General features: G+C 38.7%; 2 protein-coding genes across 3 annotated transcripts; one reads left to right on the top strand and one right to left on the bottom strand.

Annotated features, from left to right (window-relative positions):
- Positions 1-714: 714 nt before the first annotated feature.
- Positions 715-4496, top strand: LOC148876936 (WEB family protein At3g02930, chloroplastic-like). Of its 2 annotated transcripts, none has more exons than XM_088978699.1 (3): positions 715-1017; positions 1553-1757; positions 1872-4496. In XM_088978699.1, exons 1-3 carry the CDS (start codon positions 998-1000, stop codon positions 4164-4166), a joined length of 2520 nt encoding a protein of 839 aa, XP_088834825.1. In that variant the 5' UTR covers positions 715-997; the 3' UTR covers positions 4167-4496. The 2 variants fall into 2 exon arrangements, with proteins under 2 accessions (XP_088834825.1, XP_088834836.1); XM_088978710.1 differs by having other exon boundaries at positions 735-1017; positions 1878-4496.
- Positions 4497-9694: 5198 nt separating this feature from the next.
- LOC148876935 (uncharacterized) lies at positions 9695-11524 on the bottom strand. Its single transcript, XM_088978685.1, has one exon. The coding sequence runs from the start codon at positions 11406-11408 to the stop codon at positions 10686-10688; it is 723 nt and encodes a 240-aa protein (XP_088834811.1). The 5' UTR covers positions 11409-11524; the 3' UTR covers positions 9695-10685.
- Positions 11525-16328: the final 4804 nt, after the last annotated feature.

Genomic DNA, 16328 nt, shown 5'->3' with positions numbered 1-16328 from the left:
TTGGGGTGAACCATTTGCATGCATCCTAGTTGGATCGGATGCATTTTACATTATAAGAGATAGAGATGGTGGGACCACCGAGTGAATACATGTTAATTAAATTAATTGACTCTTAATAATAATAATAATAATAATAGATTATAGAGTTGCCAATAAGGGATTTGGTTGGTGATCAACTACCAAGGCTACTACTGGTAATTAATTCATCTACTTAGATATATTTCACAAATGAGTGCACATGGACCACCAACCATACCTCCACATCTACATCTAACGAACATATGCGCGATACTCATTCTGCTTGTCTTTAAATCTTACATCTTAATTATTTCAGTTTTAGGCCCCATTTTTGTAGGTAGGGGTAAATTGAGTAATTGATCACGATCCTTGTATTCTTATACCGTTATATTTAATCCCACATAAAGTGATTTTTTTTTTAAAGAATATTCTCTTAGTTAAAATGTCAAATACAGCCTAAACTTTCTGCAGCAACTTTACTTGACAAAAATTTACCCGAATAAACCGGCTTACCCAGATAAATAAAAACGAACGGCACCTTTGTTGGTTTTTCATTTTTGAATTTAGCTCCCTCCGTTTACTTGCAACTTGAAAGGTTATTCATGTCCCATAGCAAATAGGGGTAGTTTTGTAGTTTCGCGGGAAAAAGATTGTTTGTGATTGGTCATTTAGCGTAGGTGGTCACACAGTCACACTACAAACGTTATACAGAGAGAGAAAGAGAGAGAAGAAGTGGGTGGTACAAGTACAACTTCTGAGGAGTTCTGAGTATTCCACACTACACAGCAGCAGAGACCAACTGAAATAATTACCTGTAAAATTTCGTTTCTGTTGTCTGATAAATCTCTTTCATCTCTCCAAAAAAGAATCGTCTGAATCTCTTACAATGTCGGCTTCGTAGAAGCTCCTCTGCAACTTATCCACCTCCATTTCAAACTTCCCAAGCTGTTGATTTTTTCTCCAGTTATCATAGCCGGCCATGCTCTCTTCCAAAACCAAGTAAGTATATTTGCATTTTCCAGATCTGATTAGAGTTTATTGCTTCAGTACTTCTTACGAGTTCATTCTGGAACCTTTTTTTAGTACCTGCTTCATTTTTCTCCTCTCTCTCTCTCTCTCCCCACCCCTTTTCGGTGCATTCTTAATCACTTAAAATTCTGTTCTATGTTTTTCTGCTTGCAATTTCGAATCTTGGTTGAAGAATTCTGATACTAGTTTTGTGTACTTTTTTTCTTTCCGGACTTGCCTGTTCGATATTTTCCCGCTATTCTTTCATTTTGGACTTGATCCATACTGGGTTTTTCTTCATTTGAACTTTCATTCAGTTCTTTGCTTTGTAGCTTGGATCTTACTGAGATCACCGTTCTGGTTATAGGCCTCATAAAATCAGTTTTCTTTTATTTCGGTCCCGAGTTTCCCCACGTTCTGTGTTTTGATTATTTTCTACCATGATAGATTGTTCGGGTCTCTCACATTTTTTCCTTACGCTATGCTTTAATCTTGTTACGTAATATGAGTATTGGCTCTTAAACAGATCTGGTTCATTCGAAGCTTCACATAACAAGACCTCACCAGCAACACCAAGGGCCAGCAAATTAGGCAAGGGACTAACTAAATCAGATGTTGATTCATCTTCTCCCCTGCAAAATCCACGATTTTCAATCGACCGGTCACCGAGATCAGTCGAGTCAAAGCCCGCTGTAGATCGTCGATCCCCAAAGGTTACTACTATCCCCGATGTAAGTGGAGCAAAACAAACTCAAGAATCTAAGAACTAAATATTCCCAAATTTACATTTTGTTATGTGGTTTTCCTGTCTTCTCATTAGCATTGTTATTTGCTCTTGCTTTTAGAAACAGCCCCGCGTGCTGAAGGGATCAGAGTTACAGGATCAACTGGGCCTGGTTCAAGAAGATTTGAAGAAGGCGAAGGAACGATTGGCCTCTGTTGAGAAGGAGAAAGCTCGGGCACTTGAGGAATTAAACGAAGCCAAGAGGTTGACTTCTGAGGCAAATGAGAAGATTGGCGACGCCTTGGTTGCTCAAAAACAAGCTGAGGAAAACGCTGAACTTGAAAAATTCAGGGCTGATGAGTTGGAGCAGGCAGGTATTGAGGCTTCTCAGAAGAGGGAAGAAGAATGGCAGAAGGAACTTGAGGCTGCTAGAAATCAACATGCAGTGAATGTGGCTGCTTTGTTCTCTACCGCCCAAGAGCTCCAACGGGTGAAGCAGGAACTTGCTATGACCAACGATGCCAAGACCCAAGCTCTTAGTCATGCTGATGATGCAACCAAGATTGCTGAAATCCATGCTGAGAAAGTAGGGTTACTCTCTGTTGAGTTAAACCGGTTGAAAGTTCTGCTTGATTCAAAGCTGGAGATAGAGGCTAATCAAAACACTGAGCTAGTAGAGAAGCTGAAATGTGATGTGGATTCTCTGAAACATGAACTTGAGAAAGCAGAAAGTGTGGAGGAAAAGTTAGTTGAAACAGAAGTTCTGATTGAAAGACTCAGGGTTGAAGTGGATATTGTGAAAAAGGCTGAGTCAGATGCTGGAAACTTAGTACAGGAGTGGCAGAAAAAGGTTGAGGAATTGGAGCTACAGGTTGAGGAAGCAAATCAATTGGAGAGATCTACTTCAGAATCTTTGGCTTCAATGGAGAAGCAACTAGAGAACAACAATGATTTATTACAAAATGCAGAATCTGAGGTTGCTTTTCTTAGAACAAAGGTGGATTCTTTGGAATTCTCAATTGGAAGACAGAAAAGGGATTTTGAAGAATCAGAACAGCAGCTTGACATGGCTAAGCAAGAAGCATTAGAAATAGCGAACAGAGTTGAATCTCTAAAAATTGAGATTGAAACTGTGAAGGGGGAGAAATTGCAGGCTCTTTACAATGAGAGTCTTGCAGCCTCAAGTGTAAAAAGTCTTCTAGAGGAAAAGAGCAAACTCATTAGTGAGTTAGAAGCCTCTAGAGAGGAGGAAGATAAGAGCAAGAAGGCAATGGAAAGTTTAGCATTGGCGGTACAAGAAGTCTCTGCTGAAGCAAGGGAAGCCAAAGAGAAGCTCTTTCTGAGTCAAGCTGAGATTGAAAATTTAGAGTCTCAGATTGAAGATTTGAAATTGGTTCTCAAAGAAACAAATGGGAAATATGAGGCCATGCTTGACGAGTCAAAACATGAGATTGGTATTCTTGCAATCACTATTGAGCAATCCAATCATGAATTTGAAAACACCAAGATTGAGTGGGAACAAAAAGAGCTTAATTTGGTGAACTGTATAAAGCAGTCAGAAGAAGAGACCTCTTCAATCAAAAGAGAAATGGATAGACTGGTTAATTTACTCGGTGAAACTGAAGAAGAAGCTCAAGTTGCAAAGGAGGAAGGTGCCCAGATTCTTAGTACCCTAAAGCAAGCTGAATCCAAGTTGAGTTCTTTGGAAGAAGTTTTGGAAGAAGCTAAGGGTGAGAATGTGAAACTGAAAGAGAGGCTTCTGGACAGAGAAAATGAATTGCAGAATATTGTTCAAGAGAATGAGGAGATTCGATTAAGAGAGGCGGCTGCACTCCAAAAGGTTGAAGAGTTAACGAAGTTGCTTGAAGAAGCTTCTTCCAAGACAAAGAAAGAAGAAAATGTGGAGCTCTCAGGTAGTGAAAAGGATTATGATTTGCTCCCAAAGGTGGTAGAATTCACAGAGGAGAATGGAGGTGGAATTATAGAGGAGAAGCACAAGCCTGAACTTCCATCTAATCAGCTTGAGGTACCTCAGGGAAATGAAGGCAAGTCCAAGGAGAAGGAGCTTCCTATGGGACATGAGGTAGAGAATGGGATTAGGAACTCCAAAGAAGAGGAAAAGAAAGAAGAAGTACATGATTCGGTAAATGTGGAAGCAAAGATGTGGGAGACTTGCAAGATAGAGGAGAAGGACTTGTTGCCTGAGGGAGAGCATGAACCTGAATCCTTTGAAGAGGAACATGATTTGAAAATTGGTGGTGAAGGATTTGATCAGGTAATTGGGTTACCTTCATCAGAAAATATGGACAATGGTGGAAGCTCTCCATCAAAGCAGCAATCAGAAAAGAAGAAAAATCCATTGCTTCGGAAGTTTGGGAGCCTTCTTAAGAAGAAAGGAAGCAACAACCATAAATAGGTGTAAAAAACCAATATCACCTGGCACAGCCCAGTCTGAACCATCACATGCAAGAAGGTATACTTGATATGATCTTTTCCTAGATGGTATTTGATTTATTCTTCCTTTGGCTTTTCAGAATAGAAAAAATTATATATAAAGAGGACTGTATCACCTTTTGTAATTTCATCTGATGCATTTCCCCCTTTTGGGGGTGTTGTATTATCTGATTTTTTCCACATCTTTTTCTCTTTCTTTTTTAAATTTTAAGGAGATGTAACTTTATAATTGTATGTTTATGTGATCCTTCTTTTCTTATCGTTATATTATATCCTTCTTTACATGGAGAAATTATTGTTTTCTTTTCTTTTTTGGATTGTTGAGACAAATCTTCTTTTGTTCTTTGTCCTATCTGTACTGCTGACATAAGTTAAATAAAGGTACCTGGTTTGAAAAGAAAAAGATTAAATTGTAGTTTCACCATATTGTGTTTGTATTCTTTCTTATCCCTATATTAAGTTTTGGTGATGATGATTCAGATCCCCACATGCATGATTACATCTTTTATGATATTTGAGCATCTTAATGTGTGCATTCTTACCTCATATGAACGTATGTGTTTACAAAAAAAAAAGCTACCTTACCTTTTTCCAAAAAAAAAAAGTGTATGTGTTCACCAAGATACCAAATGTTAGGCTCATATCCAGTCCACCCCTCCCAAGACCTTGGATAGCTCAGACCAACATTGGGTTATGGTCCTCATTAACTGTTTATGCTTCCCTTGTTTAAGTTGGTTGGATCAGATGGGTTTAGGAATGGAAATTTTCCCCATTTCCCAGATCCCAATGGGGACCTGCCCAGAATGGGTGGAGATGGGGATGATTCCCCTGTGGGAATGGGGATGGAGAATTTTTCAGCCCTGTTGGAGGGGATGGGACAAGGATGGAGAAAGCACTCCTTGCCCCATGGGGACCCCTGCTTTTATGTATATATGTATATGTTGATATTTTTAAAAATCGGGTTGAATATGTTTGAGTATATTTTCATCTTTTTTAATAGGATTGTAAATTGTAACTGTTTTATTTATTTTTTATTATATTCTACACCATTCTTTTGGATTTTCAGTAAACCAACAAAAGTATAAGTCATGAGACAGAGAAAAGCAGATGCTACAATTTCCTTAATGCCCAAAATAAGAAAAAGAAAATAGAAAGAGTTAAACACTGTAAGGTACATTAGAAAGAAGGCAGCTCATAGATAGAGATGCTTGATCAGCTGCAACTGAGATAACATGTTCTTACAGGTAAAAACTGGCTCTTGAAGAAAACAAATGCAGATCTCACTTACAGATCCTTGAACACTCGAGTTGTTAAAGAAGATACCAGTTAGAAAATGTTATCTGGACTTTTAACAACCAAATAACTCCAGCTTGACTATCTTCAAGTTGCAGTAAAAGCTAAGGTTAGAATTGGCTTTTACAGCATACACACAACTTTGAAGGAAATGGAATTTGTACCAACAGTAAACAGCCACAGAAACCCCAACAAATGTTGTGTAAATCTGACACGAATGTATGCCATATAAGTCAATTGATCCTATTTGAACCAGGACCATAGAGTCCAAAAGTCAACTGCTTGTACCGTTTTTTCTTCTTTGGCTTCTTTGTTGTTCCCCATCATCTTGTTGTCATCCATTTCTTTAGCATTCTTCATCCTCTCTTCTTCTTTATCTTTGTTATCCTCCACTGTCATTTTTCCCTTGTTTTCTTCAGAAACCTCCACCATCTTTTCTTTCTTAGGTTTTCCAGCACCCTCCACCTTCTCTTCTTCCCTAACATATATTATTACCTGAAGCAGTTCTAAAGGAGTGGCAGCTGGATCCAGATCCCTGCAACCTTTTGGGGCATTTGGAGCTTCTTGACCTGTAAGCAAGTAAGAAGGAACCTGATGTGAGAAGCGGAACATCTCTTCTCTTGGAATCGTCTTGACTTGGTCCAGGATCCAGATGCCAGTGGAAAACTGTCTTAAAACCAGCAATCTTAACTAGAGGAATAACAGTCACGCCATGTTCCTTCTGATAATCATCAAGCACTTCCACCATGTCATACATGTGTATCACTTCATCTGAGGTAAGCGCATTCCGATCGGGGGACCAATTTCTATAGAGGGCCCAAACATCACCCTTCTTCAGAAAGATTCAAATAGAACCTCACAATCCTTTGGCCCACCTAACCCTATGTGAGAAAGATTTAAGGGAATAATTTTTTTTTGTTGATAAATAGAATTAAAGGAATCATTGACTTCATACCTCCCTACCCTAAAATCCCCACAAGTTTTGGAAAAACCACAACCTACCCAATTTAGTGGGCATTGGTTTTAGAGTTCAGCCAACTGATCCTCATCTTGAATGGATTCAAAGATACCACATTATGAATCATGGCATAATAACAAGGCATCCCATCATCATCATCGTATGCATCCCAGACCTGGTTTCTCCAAAGGATCTTTCAGACCTATCCTTGTCAAAATCATGAAAATCAGGATCTGGTACAGAGATTGACATGGCCTCAAGGGCTTCTGTATTTGAATCAGCGCCACTGCCAGGAAAATCTTTCTTAGCTTGGATATTTTTCTTGATATCTGAAGACTTAAGCAGACACATTCTTGTCCCACATCTCACCATTTGATGCAGCATGTTCACTGTCCTCTTTTTCTTTCTCCTTATCTCTCTCTTTGTCTGAAACTGTGGCTGCAGCAGCTGAGCTCCACTCTGTTAGGAACTGTCTAACTCAGGGTTCTAAGAGGAATTACCTCCTAAATTGATGAGAGAGAGAGAGAGAGAGAGAGTTGAGCTGATGTGGACCTCTTCTTTTGTATGTCTTCAGCTTTGGCCTGGTTACTCCTATATACAGGTTTGGGTTCAGCATAACTGCTTGTTCCAAGCTCCAACATTACCCCCCTGTTTAGTTGGACCTTGGCCTCAAGGTCGAGATTGAGAAATTGGTGGTGGAGCTGGATGTAAGGTTCCCAAGTGGCATCCTGTTTGGGTAAGTGAGACCATACTACTAGAGCCTCTGGTTCCACATGATTCCCCTTTTTCACCTAACGAAAGTTAATAATGGACTGAGGTTCTGTGACCAATGCCATGTCATCGGTGAATCTTGGTAAAATCTGTTGGCTCACAGCATCTGGCTTAAGGCATTTCTTCAGAACTAAAATGTGGAAGACTAGTGCTGAGGTAGCTCCAAGTGGTAGGCGAGCTTGCTGATACTCTCGGTGATCATGAAAGGTCCAAAGTAGCATGGGGCTAACTTGTTCCAGTGTTGCTGCCCGATGGAAAGGGAGCGGTAGGGAAGTAGTTTCAAGTACACAAATTCACCGACTTGATATTATTCCACTTTGTGGTGGTGCTTATCGTATGAGTGCTTCATCCACTGTTGTGCCTGGTTCACGTTATGTTTGAGCTCTTGTAAAGTAGCATCTCGCTGTATCAGAAATTCTTCCAAGGATTCGACTAGAGATGAACCCACCCCTTTTGTAGGGTAATACAGTGGGAGGATCTCAACCGTATAAGGCACAAAATGGTGTCATTCCTGCAGCCACATGACATGATAGGTGGTATTGTACCACCACTCAGCCACATGACATGGAGGCTTTGCATTCACGATCGTACTAGTAAAATTATAAAAACCATTTCCACCAGGTTCTGATGATGGAACCCCACTAGGCGGTGGAATTTTTTGTTGGAATCCCTTTGAATTCCTCCTTTGGTCATATGCAGCTCTTGTTTTGTCAGACAACAAACTCGAGGCCTCTGAAATGATCTTAAAACCCCCATCAGCCCCTATAGAGCCAACTTCCTATACTGTTTATTTTTTCTTACTTTTTTATTTTTTTTACTGTCTTGTCATCATCCAAGGGATCCACACCAAGAATCCCATACTAATCCGCTTCTCCATTTATTTTATTTTCTGCAGAAATATACACATCAAGAGTTGCCAGCATTTGGGAAGACCATTAGTGTTGGATAAAAATTTTGAGCTTTCAAAGCAAACTTCCTTGCACTAGCAGTGTCCTTCACAGAAAACTTCTCAGCAATTTCTTTTGCCCTGGTGTCTTCATCCTTGTTGCACTCCATTTCCTTCTGTTTCCAGTTCCGTCTTTCTTCCGTTTGTTATTTGTAAGAAACAGAAAAATCAACTAGAAATCAACCATCACAATCTGAGCCTACAACTTGAGGTCCTTTCATACATCAAATAGGTCCAAACTCCAAAACCCATTTAGAGACAGCCTCTGGATGGAGGAATTTGAATCGCAGAGCCTCCATGGAAAGACCTCCATCACCAATTTTTTGCCCTTTCCCGCCTGCCCGCCCCCCAAATCCAAAAAATTCCCAAAAAAAGGGCCTTTTGTCAAAATGCCTCAAAGCCTAAACAGAATTAAATGAAAAAGAAAATAAAAGGTACCAATGAATTTGGCCTATTCATGGTTTTAAAAAATGACCCTGAAACGAAACCGTTTTGGCCACCGGTTTTCAGGTTGAAAGTTTAATCATCCGGTTCGAACAGACAGTCCATTCTGACTACAAAAATTAAAAAATAAAAAATAAATAAAAATAAAAAAATGGCCAAAACCATTGAACGGGTCGATGGTTCGACCACCCAGGTCAATGGATCGTTGAATGATTCAACGGTTTTTGGCCAATAACCGGTTTTGGGGTAAAACGGAACCGATTGCCTGAACGGTCCAATTGTCCGAGTCAATGGAGGTTCAAAAACCATGGACTTATTTGACGTCATCAAAATAAAAAACAAAACCAATGAATTGTAACTATTTTATTTTTTAATTTTTTAAATGAGATAAGAATAAAAAAAAAAAAGTGAATTTAAGGGATCACTGGGTCATTTGGCTTCCGAGGTTTGGTTATCATCACTCATCTTAGCCGTCAACTAACATTTCTCTCTGAGGGATCACTGTTGTGGCCTAGATTCGTTGAGCAATAACTATATTCATCTACAGACTATAGTTAATGCTCTCAAGTAGTAGTTAGTCTGGATACTGGCCTTCTTCCTTGTGCATGAATACCCAAATAAACACAAGCTTTGACATGTCCTACAAGGAAAATTCACATTGAAATCTTTTTTAATTTATTGAGTATTCTTCTTTTCAGTTGTTATTTATGTGCATTTTGCTTTGCCTATAAGATTTATCTTAACCTCACGTGTTCTAATACATGATTGAATGAGTTGCAATCCCTTTTTGAAGAGTTACTACTATCTTGGTCGTCTCTTTGCAATATGAGGAATCGAGTGCATCAATGGTTGCTTATGGGATTCATCAGTTTGAGTGATTGATCCATGCTTGATAGAGATGAACTATTCCATGTTTTAAGTTTACCTTTCATTAGATCTAGAAGTTTTCTTATACTGGGCTACCTTGTGAGCCATCCTATTCTCCCTTCTACTTACATATACAAAACAAACACGATTCATATTCACAGAGATTCTTGATTTCACCAAAATACTTGTACATTCCCACAGCACCAGATCATTTTCCTTCTCTACTTCTTTAATTGCCACCTGGGAATCTGCCTCCACTTGAACGTGATTCCATTTCATTTCTTTCCCAAAACCAACTGCCTTCAGTATTGCCCTCAATTCTACCTCCATCGATCCTCTTTTCCAGAAAAAAAAAAAAAAAAAAAAAAAGAAAAGAAAAGAAAACCCTCCTGCAGTAGCAAAAAACGAATTATCATGAGCAAAACATTATGTTTTAAGTTGTTAGGAGGAATACAAGTAAAGTGCCGTGAGTCCCCAACAGTTTATAATAGGTTTAAATCTCATTCAACATAACCTTTGAATGATATTTGCATCTTGATCTCAGAAGCGTGTGGTTTGCTCCTGGAGGCATTGGCTGGCTAGGTGAATTAATGGCCTTATATGATTACCTGCACTTGTAATTGTTTGACTGCTTAAGTCCATTATCACAATATACAGTTTTCCGGCCAAAAGGAAAAGCCCAGTACATCGGTTATGTATGAAGTAAATGTTGTCCAAGTAGAAGTTTTGATTCTTTATGACAAATTGAAAAGTTAGTATTTTCTTTTTCTAGGACATAGAATAAAAGATAAGGAATAGTAGCCTTAATACCTGTACTATCCAAGAGGAATGTTAGCCAATAATAACGCTTGCACCGGAAGCCCTTAAACCACCCAAGAAAGAACATAGTTAATCCAGAATTAACTCATTAATACATGGGCTTAGGAGTTAGGAGTGTTTATTCACCAACAAACCCTTGTCATCTCGTTCTTTGAGGCCCATATTCCACTTGGATCTTTTCATCCTCTTAACGTTCTTTCTATGTCTATGCATCCTGAATTCCTGATTGGGCGGCCTTGCAACTTATTAAAAATAAAGCCATATTTAAAAAAAAAAAAAAAAGACAAATTCTGGATGAAAGGCTCATTACAAACCCATCCATGGCCCAAAACCTAAGCCATATGCAACAACTTACTCCCAAGTCCTCCCAACCAACAATCTTGTCATGATTTTGAGATTAGTGATCCAACAACTCCAGCAATGAGAGTGGTAGGGTCTCCAAGAACAGCCGAGATAATGAATTGAATGGCCATCCCAGCCATCTCACAACACTTCTTGACCTTGCCTTTGCTTCGATGCTGAACATTGAATGTTCCTTTGAGGCTTGGAATTCTAGTCTCCAACTTCTTGATACCGTTTCCGTTTCCACGCCCAAAATAGAGCTCGTGCCAGCTCTCCACTAGTATTTCCTTGACACAGGCCACATGCAAGTTATACTTCTTACAACTCGACCGGTAGCTCCAGCTCCGCCCCTTCCTCCCACACTTGTGGCATGCCGAACTCACCTTCCGGTACAAGTAGAGCTTCACCTCTCCATCGTCGAGCACGCGAGGGAGGTTCGCACAAGTTGGGTGAAGGTCGAACCCGCACGACTTGCAATGATAGACGAATCCATTTACATCCTTCTCACAGGCATTACAGAATCGTGGGACGTCGCCGGGGGGTCGGGCAAAGAACTGGAAGGAACACTTCTTGTAGAAAGGGTGGTAGATGGAGGGAGAAGGGAGGGCACAGTGTATGTGTAGATCAAAGTCACAAATGCTACATTTGTAACGTGACCCTATTCCCACTTCTTTGCACCCATCACACTTAAATGGTACTTCTATGTACTCAAACCTTAACTTGTGCTGAGGGTGACTGAAGTGAGTTATTTCTCCGTATTTCATTGTGTTGGTAACACTCTAACAGGACCCAGGATTGGTTTATATAGATGTGTAGAGAGAGAGAGAAAGAGAGAGAGATTAAAACGTTGGTGAGATAATCTCATGGATTTTATGGAGGTAATATGTGACTAAGAAAGGAGGACAAGATGGAATAGTGTGTAGCTTGTAAGTGAAGATTGTTGTGATTTATGCTTGGTGATGATGTGGTAGTGGTTTAAGCAGGGTATATGAAGACATGAAGAATCATGGAATTGGTTCATCTTCCACATCATCAGAATTTCGAATTTCTTCTTTTATCTCCACTTTAACTTGGATTTGCTATCTTCTGAATCGACTCAGCAGCACGACTGCTTATGTACATTATTGGAATTAAGCATATACTGGCTGTAAAGGGAACCCGTGCACGCCACGGATTCAAAACCCATTTCATTTGTTTAAAATAATCTTTTTTTTTAATCAGCCAAAAAAAAGGGCCCCTTTGGTGCATAGGAGTAGAGATTTGAAATCGGAATCAAAATGCCTTGTTTGGTTCTAATTCTCCCCATTGCTGTCTGAACCAAGCAGATTATAGGAATAGATTTTTTTAAAGGATTTCAATTCCAATTCTGATTTTTACTATAAACCAAACACACCCTTAATTTTTAATACACAACAATACAATGTCAAAATGCCGAATCGTCAACCAGCTGTGCAGTGGTTCATGAGCATCCATGGGAAAAAAATACTTATATAAGCACGTTGGTTGGATAGAGAAAGGGAATTTCTATGAAGGTTGTTTCAGATATTTTCAAGTACTAAGAAGAACTTATCAGCAAATCTGAACATTAATCCTACTCAAACTCCAACATTGAAGCTAGCCATTGCAGTATAGAGAATCAGAATTTTGGGCACCCACTTCCACCTGGAAAGTGATGGTTAAGATAAGACGTTATGATATTTAGTTGGTACAGTGCGGAAGATCCCATTGGTGGGTTAGTTTTCAATTCAACTGCTTTTCAAAAGAACCATGCAATGCAACTCTGGCTTTACGCCAGATGTCAAGTTAGTGATGCTGACAAAAGGTTGGGACCCAGATAAACACCAATTTGGCCTCTATATTTCTTCTGATAGCACACCGAATACGGAATAATGAACCTGACCAAAATGTGTGGTTCCATCCATGCTTGGGAAATCTCATCAGTCTTCAGTTAGATAGAGTGAGTGTTTTTGGAGAACCACCTCAATCTTTATTTAGGGCCGTTTGGAAGGGCTTTAGCTTTGATTGATTGAGTTGTTTTTATTGAATCACTTTGAAGAAGCTATTAAAACCGGTTTCAGTGGAAAGTCAATTTTGACTGAATGAAAACTGGGCTTTTCATCAAATATAACTTCGTGTAGGCTCATCTCGCAAAGCCAGAAACCGCTGTGTAAAAGCCTTTCCAAACAGGCCCATGTGGGAGGGCTTTCAAGTTTCAATATTGATTGAGCTACAATGACTGACTGAGATGTTTTGAAGAAGCTATCAAAACTAATTTCACAGAAAAGTTGATTTCTCAGGTTAAATGTAAGGATTTTTGGGTTTTCACCAACAAAACTTCACGGCGAGCCTACCGTGCAATGCCAGAAACCAGTTTTTGGGCTTTTATCATTCCAAACGTTGGATAGGATGAATAGACAGTATATGCCTTAGAGCCTGTCTCTTTTATTAAAAGACACTAAAAAAGTGAGATCTGGGAGGCATTGCAACTTGCAATCCATTCGACCAATATTCCCCAACAGAGAGAGAGGAGAAGAATAATACGTCTGAATATAGCTATTTATGTTGCATGCTAAAGTGGGGAATGACATAACAAGGAACAAATTCCTTACCTATAATACATCGATCTACTCATGTTTATTATATATAATCCATCTAGAAAATAGAAATATTCGATCCATCGAGGGAAGGGAATTATGAAAAACATAGTATTGTTCATGTTCTTGTTATTCTCCCAAAATTTATTCTCAAGGAAGAAAGCTTTGCTTACCCTTTACTTACAAAGCTTATCCGTTTGCATGCATATATATGTCTCACTGTTTGGAGATATGGATTGAAAAGCATGGAAGAATGCCTGATTATTTTACAATAGAAGAGGATTGATCCCCAACAACAAATAAAAATAATGGTATACTAGAAATTCCCAATCGGAATCCAGTACCATCTCAAACAAAAATTGCTTTCGAGATTTAGAGCTGGATCATTTATCGGATAATGGATGGTTGAAAGGATTACGCATCGATTCCATGTAACTGTAAGAGACTGAGAACATGAAAAACCCCAGTTGAAGGAAAATGAAAAAAGGTAAGAGATTATTGATCCATCTATTTCATTTTCACATCACCCAGTTCCACTTGTCCGGTGAATGTCCTAAAAATGTCTCCTCAAAGATTGCTGATAAGAAAGAAAGAAGGAAAGCATAGAAATAGAAATAGTACTTAAAACTCAATATACATAGGATTAGGATTAGGATTACAATGGTGTTTATCATCAAAGTGTCCAACGGTTGGTATCAGCAATCAAAATGAACTTGAACCAAGGCATGAATTCATTGTACTCCGTCTTTCACCTAAAATCATTCAGTATCTTCCCACCAGCAGTACTGTGGCATAGTCTATTTCAAATTGTACTTGTGGAAAATGGAATACGAATATGTCCTTGATCGTAAGTGTTAAGTGTTAGTGACAATTCTTTATTGTGCTTTTTCAAAAATTCCGTTTCACTTGTTCCATCCACTGCTTCCATGGATGATTGGATGACAACGCACGATACCCCACTTGCTATTACTTAACACCTCAGCCTCTTGGAGGTTGAGGTTCACCAATGTCAGCCTCTTGAAGTATTCTGGTATTAATCAATCTTAATACACCCGCCACTCATTCTAACTCCCCTGTTTCTCACAGTTTTTTTTTTTCTGTTCTTTTCGGTGTTTGGTGAAACACCTGAAACCCCTATAAGCGCCGTTTGAATAGCGCATCCCCACAAATAACCCCCTCCCCAAATTTTGATGGTAACGGGATTTGAATCCTGGTTTTCTGCTGAAAAGAACCAGTTGACATACCAACTGAACCACCCTTCAGATGGTATTGCCCGAGATCAAATCAGCCCCCCACAACGTCTCACAGCACATACTTGTCGTGTATTGGAAACATCTCCCGATGATAATATCAGAAATGATGATGTCATCATCGGGAGATGTTCCCAATATATGGCAGAAACGTGCTGTGGGACGTGGGGGATAATCTTGTAGGGGGCTGATTTGAACTTGTATTATCCTCTTTTCTTGACCCCTAATATTACAAGATTGCTTTTAGGGTAAGATATATTTATAGGAGAAAACCCTAAACTGGGTCAACCCTACATACTGCTAAGAACCAGTGCGATCTCATTAATCCCGTGAAATCCGACAGCAAAACCATAAAGAGATGCATATACTCATTTTTTAGTGCGTCTCAATCCATTTTAAAATATGGATGGAGAGAATTAGAGAAATTACATTAGAAAAGTGGACTTACAAAAAACGAAAAAAAAAAAGACATTTTTTTCACAATTATTACTCACATATATAAATAGGTTAGTCTTTCCAATGGCTATTGTTTTTTTAACATAGTTGACCTTGTTTAAATTTGCACTCCATGCCACAAGCAAAAACCGCTTGTACCATTTCAGGAAGGTTCGGGATGGATATTGTTTTTTCTTTTTTTTTTGGGTACTCAAAGAGGAAGTGGGATGCCTACTGGTTAGATCATGACTATGATAATGATATCCTTGTAGAGCGCCCTTAGAAATTTTAATCAAGATAAAGATAAAAGACTTAAATATACCTTGACTTTTCAAAAATTGACTTAAGCATACCTAAACCTCAGGGGTTTTAAATTAGACTTAAATAAACCTTGTGGGTTGACTCTCTGGACTTAAATATACCATCATCACATTGTGAAATCATAAAATATTAAAATACTATTTTGCCCTCCTATACTCTGATGAGATTCTCAGCCACTGGCATTCCTCTTCTTTTCCTTCCAATGAGAGAAGAGAGGAAAACATTAGGAGAGCAAATGGAGACAGAAAGAGAAGAAATAGTTGGATTATATCAAACGGTTGTGATTCTCCACCGATGAGTTCTTGAATATAACTGAGCCAAAACAGCTGGAATATCTTTCATCGGTTCAGTTTTTTTTTTTTAAATCTTCACCAGCAAGTTTTTTTCCTTTTTTTTTTTTTGTTTTAAAATGCTCACTGGTGAACAAAAACTCACCAGTGAGTTCTCTGTTTTAAACCCCACTGGAATTTCTTTTATGCTCACCGGCAAACTACAACCAAAACTCAAGCCATAGTGGTCACTATGCCCCATCCCATTCAAAGGTATTCACGTAAATACATTGGAAAAAGAATGATCCATTGACATAAAACACTTTTTGAGCAATAAAATTCTGTTAGTTTGCCTTTTCCAGATTTATGAATAAAAATGCCCTTAAATGGGGTGGATATATATTCTAACTTTGTTTGAACAAGAACTCACAGTTCAGTTTAAAACCTCAAGGTATAAACAAGAACTCACTGTTCTAAGACAGCCATTCTGTTTTGGCTTTAAAACAAACAAAGCACTTTGTTCAAACTAGAACAAATTTCTAATTCTCTGCCTATGAGTTCTTTGTTTGAAGTAAAAAATTCTGTTTGCCTTTCTTTGCTTCTTTTTGAAAATGTGAAACAAGATAAAGGGTAAAAGAGTAATAGGGTATGTTTAAATCCATTTTAAAACTTCAGAGCATCTAAGTCAGTTTCTCAAAACTCAGGGTATGTTTGTCTTTTACCCTTTAATCATCTATTCTAAAAATGCTAAATCCAGCATCATCCCACAACTAACAAGAAAAGTATCATCAACAATTTCCCATTGGTATGTACTG

The sequence above is a fragment of the Nelumbo lutea genome, chromosome 1 (genome assembly GCF_056320005.1).
Source record: "Nelumbo lutea isolate HS-2025 chromosome 1, American lotus-T2T, whole genome shotgun sequence".
NCBI classification, from domain to species: domain Eukaryota; kingdom Viridiplantae; phylum Streptophyta; class Magnoliopsida; order Proteales; family Nelumbonaceae; genus Nelumbo; species Nelumbo lutea.
This window is presented reverse-complemented; position numbering and strand designations above follow the sequence as displayed.

What these genes read in the sequence shown, in the direction of transcription:
- LOC148876935 (XM_088978685.1), bottom strand. Translation starts at nt 11,408, where the DNA reads ATGAAATACGGAGAAATAACTCACTTCAGTCACCCTCAGCACAAGTTA.
- LOC148876936 (XM_088978699.1), top strand. Translation starts at nt 998, where the DNA reads ATGCTCTCTTCCAAAACCAA. An exon ending in ATGCTCTCTTCCAAAACCAA is followed by an intron (nt 1,018 to 1,552) that starts GTAAGTATATTT and finishes GCTCTTAAACAG; the next exon opens with ATCTGGTTCATTCGAAGCTT. An exon ending in AGGTTACTACTATCCCCGAT is followed by an intron (nt 1,758 to 1,871) that starts GTAAGTGGAGCA and finishes TCTTGCTTTTAG; the next exon opens with AAACAGCCCCGCGTGCTGAA.